At 39.3% G+C, this 5,612-nt stretch overlaps 1 protein-coding gene across 1 annotated transcript; it reads right to left on the reverse strand.

Moving 5' to 3' along the window:
* Positions 1-247: 247 nt before the first annotated feature.
* LOC129639360 (AN1-type zinc finger protein 6-like) lies at positions 248-2,247 on the reverse strand. The gene has a single exon (XM_055564466.1). It carries the CDS (start codon positions 2,188-2,190, stop codon positions 1,564-1,566), a length of 627 nt encoding a protein of 208 aa, XP_055420441.1. The 5' UTR covers positions 2,191-2,247; the 3' UTR covers positions 248-1,563.
* Positions 2,248-5,612: the final 3,365 nt, after the last annotated feature.

Genomic DNA, 5,612 nt, shown 5'->3' on the forward strand with positions numbered 1-5,612 from the left:
ACCTCTGAGGAGACTTTAAGCATGAGGGAACTGAGGCACAGTGAGGGCAGGGCTAGCAAGTGGTGGGGCTTTGATTTGAATACAGGTTTGTAGTTCCTGAGCCCTTCATCTAAGCAGTGTACACTACTGTTTTTCAGATGATAAGACCCTACTTTTTCTTTTTTTTTTTTATCAAGAGTTTTTATTATGACTGGGTGGTGTTAAATCCTATTATATACTTTAATTGGATCTACTAAGATAGTCATAATGGTTTTCTCTTATTTAATATTTACAGATTCCAATGCTAAGTCATCATTACAGATGGAGGGAGAATACACATACTAAGATGGAATACACAAGTATTAAGTAAACAAATATAACCTTAGAAATCTGTATTGTAAAATACTATTTAATCTGTTTTACATACTATTTCAAGTTTTTAAAAGGCTGGCTGCCAGATAAGTTTAAAAACCACAGAACAAACGGCTTTTTGGAGATCTTTCTACTCCACAGTTCTCCAGCTCTCCGTGTTTGAGTTGTGCTCTTTCAGTTTCTCTAATCCTACTAGAAAAAGAAGCTTCTACTAGATACTAATTCGTTGTGACAGAGTTCAGAACAGAGAAACAAACAAGAGCTAGAAAATATGACACGTTCAACTCATGGGAATGTAAGATCACAGTTTATCATCGTTAAGTATCAGTCACAGATAGACGTGAGAGCTCATCTCACAAAATCAGTAAAGCAGAAAACTAAAGGACCAGAAGTCAAAATGAACTACCAGCAAGAGTAATGGAGAAAAAGTAATACAAGGGAACGTTATGGTTTTCCTTTTTATTTAATCAAAGACTGGTGGATAAACATAAATACAGCACAATTACTTCAGATCATTCTTCATATTATATACACACAGACCGATGAACATCATCTGAAAGAAACCTGCAGTCAGCAATGAAATGTGTACAGCTTTTCCTTCCTTCGCTCAAAAAAACTTAAAAACACACAAACTTAGAATCTCATCAGCACACACTCTCCTGTGACAAATGATTCAGACATAAATAGTGGGTGCAAAGAAACTATATGCTAACATACGTATAACCTTTGTTAAGGAAAAACAGAAGCAGCCATAATGATTAAGATACATTCAGTTACTGATAACTACCTGTGCCCTAAAGGACATTATCAAAACAGAAATCGTGCTGCAGAGAAAAGCTATATATACATACACAATGAGAAAATAAACTGCAAGATTAAAGCATGCATGTTTAATACTGGGAAAAATCACAGCCCTCCAAAATTTCTCCACGTTTGTTATAAAAGCCCTCTGCACTCAACTAAAATTTAAATGATCTTAAAAGGATAATACTCGTAAAGTTTACTTTTTTCAGCCACAGAAACTACAATGGAAATAAATGTTCAGAGTCATTTTCAAAACAAAAACAAAAATCTATTCTTCTGATGACATGTATGATTAAAGGTCTATGCAAGATACATTGCTCTCTACATTCCCAATGACTAGGAAAAAAAAAACCTCAAGTCAGTTTTTAGTTTGCAGATGGTCAAAGGATTTTGTATTCCATCAGGAGTTCAAATCTTCTGGATCTTTTCACCAACAACTACTGGATTTTCTTTTCTGATTTTCTCAGCAGCATCAGCTTTGTAATTGTAAGAGCAATTGTGTACATCTGAGTAACAGTGTACACCACAGTAAACATTTCCACACTGGCATTCAAACCCAGTAAGTCCCACTTTCTTTCTGCACATGAAACAGCGATTCTTTTTCTGTTTTGGTTTTTCAAGAGACTTGCTTTGCTCTTCAGATGCCTGTTGTGCCGTTTCTGATACTGAAGCTTGCAGGTCTTCTGTTTCAGGTATTGCTTTGTCCACAGATGTACTGTTCACTTGGGAAGACGCTACAGATTCTGATAAAAGTGACTGATTTGACACAGGGCTTGGCTGCATAGATGAAGCTGTCGAGTCTAGCGCTGACTGAGCCTCTGGGACACTACCGTCTGTGCACTGGACTGGTAAGGACTCAGACAGACTTGTGACAGAAGGCGCAGGTGGGCTTATTCTACCATTACTACTATTCTGTCTTTGAAGATGTTCTTTATAGCACACTGAACACATGCCGTTCGTACGAGGGTTTCCATAAAATCCGCAGCCAGTGGAACAAAGCATAGGCACTTGGCTGTGATTAGTTTCTTGAGCCATGTTCCTCTGTTGCACACCTGGCGGCGGCTCCCTCCGCCTGACGCGCTGCCTGCCGCCGCCGGTGAATGGGGACAGGTGAGGCCGCCAAACCCCTGGTTGCTCCGGCCCCGCCCAAGACCCTGCTTTTTCAATCAAGGTAAAGCAAAATGAAACACAGTAAAGTACCATGTTTTTCCTCCTAATTAACTAAGCAGAGATTTAAATATTGATAATAATTAATGTAGTGTAGAATTTGGGGGCCTGTGACCTGTCCTACCGGTAGGGGCTTCCCCAATATCTCGTCTCCCATCCTGTGTCTCTGGGTGGTTCCTTTTCTAAAGTTGAGTTGCTTTCTTGTAGGTTTCCTGTAAGGCTAAGAATGCTTGAATTTTTCAGAATTTTATTATTTTAAATAATTGAAACAGTGTGTACTGTGGGGTGTTTAGTAGAGTAAAGGGCTGGTGCACTGGGACGACCCAGAGGGATGGAATGGGGAGGGAGGAGGGAGGAGGGTTCAGGATGGGGAACACATGTATACCTGTGGTGGATTCATTTTGATATTTGGCAAAACTAATACAATTATGTAAAATTTAAAAATAAAATAAAATTAAAAAAAATAAATAAAACAATGGCAAAATACAAAAAAAATTAATTACTAAACAAGGAAAGAAAATATCCTGAAACATATGAAAAGAAAAGCCCCACTAAGATTTTTGTTTGTATTATGTCCTTTTTTTAAAAGAAAAAAAAATTGTCATTGGAGTATAGTTGATTTACAGTTTTGTGTTAGTTTCAGATGTACAGCAAAGTGAATCAGTTATGTGTATACATTGATCATACTCTAGAAATTTTCTTTTGCTGTTATTTATACATTTGTGCATGTGTGTCTGTATTTACATATTTATGTACAAAAGATAAGTTCTCATCATATACTGAGTTTTGTGACCCACTCACCTTCTGTCAGCATAACTCCAGAGTCATTGATTAAAAATCAGTTTATACCACAGGGATGGTAGAAATGCTCATAGCCAGTGAAGATATAAACAAAGAAATAAAAATGACTAAAATGCATTTAACCAAATGCTTTTTATGTATTGACTCATTGTGCTCACAACAGTATTATGAATTACATATGGTGTTAACCCACATTTCATAGATGAAATGATAAGGGACAGAGACATAAGGACTTAGCTCAGGACTGCACAGTTCGGGAACAGAGTATTTTGTTTTGGACCCACTTTCTCATGCTCCAGAACCTGGGAAAATGTCAAAGATTTGTTAGGAGCAGTCCATGCAAGTGTACATATTTTAGCTGGTCATTAAAAAGTTATAGTATTTGTATGTTAATATATTTATAGAAAGCATTGGACTTAGTGACCAAGAGGTAGCTTGTGACCTGGTGAGTGCACCTTCATTGCAATCACGGGGGCAGAAGCTACAGTGCAGTGAGATGAGGAGACAGTGGGAAGTGAAGAGTGTTAACAGGGAAAGCAGAAAACGCTTCCTGAAACTTTTGATGAGAGAACAAAGAGAGATTTTTTAAAAAAATCTTCAAATCCTTGAAACTTCAGCAATTTTAAAAGTTAATGTGAAGCTCATCTCAGAAATAACCCTTGAATTTGTCCTTTCTACACTCTTATTTGCACTGTGGAATTAATAAGACACTTCCAATGGAATAGTATGGGCCCTAAAGCTCAATATATATTAAAGTATCTGTGAATGGAAGAATGGATGATTGTCTGTCAAGAAATGGTAGTAATTTGTGGAATTTTGCCTCTCAGGAGGCAGCGCATGGCTGAAATCTTGGTGTGATGTGGCTGGAAAATGTATGATCTGAGAGCCCCTGCACTGGTGACTATGGGGTGAGTCCCAAATTTTCTTATCAATGTATTAACATAAGGAGCAGTCCAGGAGCAGAAGTTAGACAAACAGCACAGCCCACTACCCTGGTGCCATCTCTCACTGAGCTCACCAGGTGAGTCAAAACCTAGCCTGTTTTCCCAGGGTGGGGACTGGATTAGGATCAACACACACGTATGTTGTGAGCAGCTCTTAGGAGATTCTGTAACACCAAAGAATGAAGAGAACCTGCTATCTCAAACCTTCAGGTCAGCACTTGTCAGAGAGTTATTTGCTCCCTTCCCCTAGATGCATGTAATCTCTGTAGGAGAAAGAGTGAGCAATGACTTTTCACTGTACCTTCCTTAGGACCAGGGCTCAGATAGCCCCCATTGATACTCAGTTCAGTTCAGTTCAGTTCAGTCGCTCAGTTGTGTCTGACTCTTTGTGACCCCATGGACTGCAGCACGCCAGGCCTCCTTGTCCATCACCAACTCCTGGAGTTTACACAAACTTATGTCCATTGAGTCGGTGATACCATCCAACCATCTCACCCTCTGTCATCCCCTTCTCCTCCTGCCTTCAATCTTTCCCAGCATCAGGGTCTTGTCCAATGAGTCAGTTTTTTGCATCATGTGGCCAAAGTACTGGAGTTTCAGCTTGAACATCAGTCCTTCCAGTGAATATTCAGGACTGATTTCTTTAGGATGTACTGGTTGGATCTTCTTGCTATCCAAGGGACTTTCAAGAGTCTTCTCCAACACCACAGTTCAAAAGCAACAATTCTTCGGCATTCAGCTTTCTCTAAAGTCCAACTCTCACATGCATACATGACTACTGGAAAAACCATAGCCTTGATTAGACGAACCTTTGTTGGCAAAGTAATGTCTCTGCTTTTTAATGTGCTGTCTAGGTTGCTCATAACTTTTCTTCCAAGGAGTAAGCGTCTTTTAATTTCATGGCTGCAGTCACCATCTGCAGTGATTCTGGAGCCCCCCAGAATTAAGTCAGCCACTGTTTCCACTGTTTCCCCATCTATTTGCCATGAAGTGATGGGACCAGATGCCATGATCTTCATTTTCTGAATGTTGAGCTTTAAGGCAGTTTTTTCACTCTCCTGTTTCACTTTCATCAAGAGGCTCTTTAGTTCCTCTTCACTTTCTGCCATAAGGGTGGTATCATCTGCATATCTGAGGTTATTGATATTTCTCCCGGCAGTCTTTATTCCAGCTTGTGCTTCATTCAGCCCAGGGTTTCTCATGATGTACTCTGCATTTAAGTTAAATAAGCAGGGTGACAATATACAGCCATGATGTACTCCTTTCCCAATTTGGAATCAGTCTGTTTTTCCATGTCCAGTTCTAACTGTTGCTTCCTGACCTGCATACAGATTTGTCAATAGGCAGGTCAGGTGGTCTGGTATTCTCATCTCTAAGAATTTTCCAGTTTGTGGTGATCCACACAGTCAAAGGCTTTGGCATAGTAAATAAAGCAGAAATAGAACTTTCTTGCTTTATCAATAATCCAACGGATGTTGGCAATTTTATCTCTGGATTCTATGGGCTTCCCTCATAGCTCAGTTGGTAAAGAACCCACCTGCAATT

This window comes from Bubalus kerabau, chromosome X (genome assembly GCF_029407905.1).
Source record: "Bubalus kerabau isolate K-KA32 ecotype Philippines breed swamp buffalo chromosome X, PCC_UOA_SB_1v2, whole genome shotgun sequence".
Taxonomy (NCBI): Eukaryota; Metazoa; Chordata; class Mammalia; order Artiodactyla; family Bovidae; genus Bubalus; species Bubalus kerabau.

Bases quoted from the DNA above. Each gene is read 5' to 3' on its own strand.
- LOC129639360 (XM_055564466.1), bottom strand. From the start codon at position 2,190: ATGGCTCAAGAAACTAATCACAGCCAAGTGCCTATGCTTTGTTCCACT.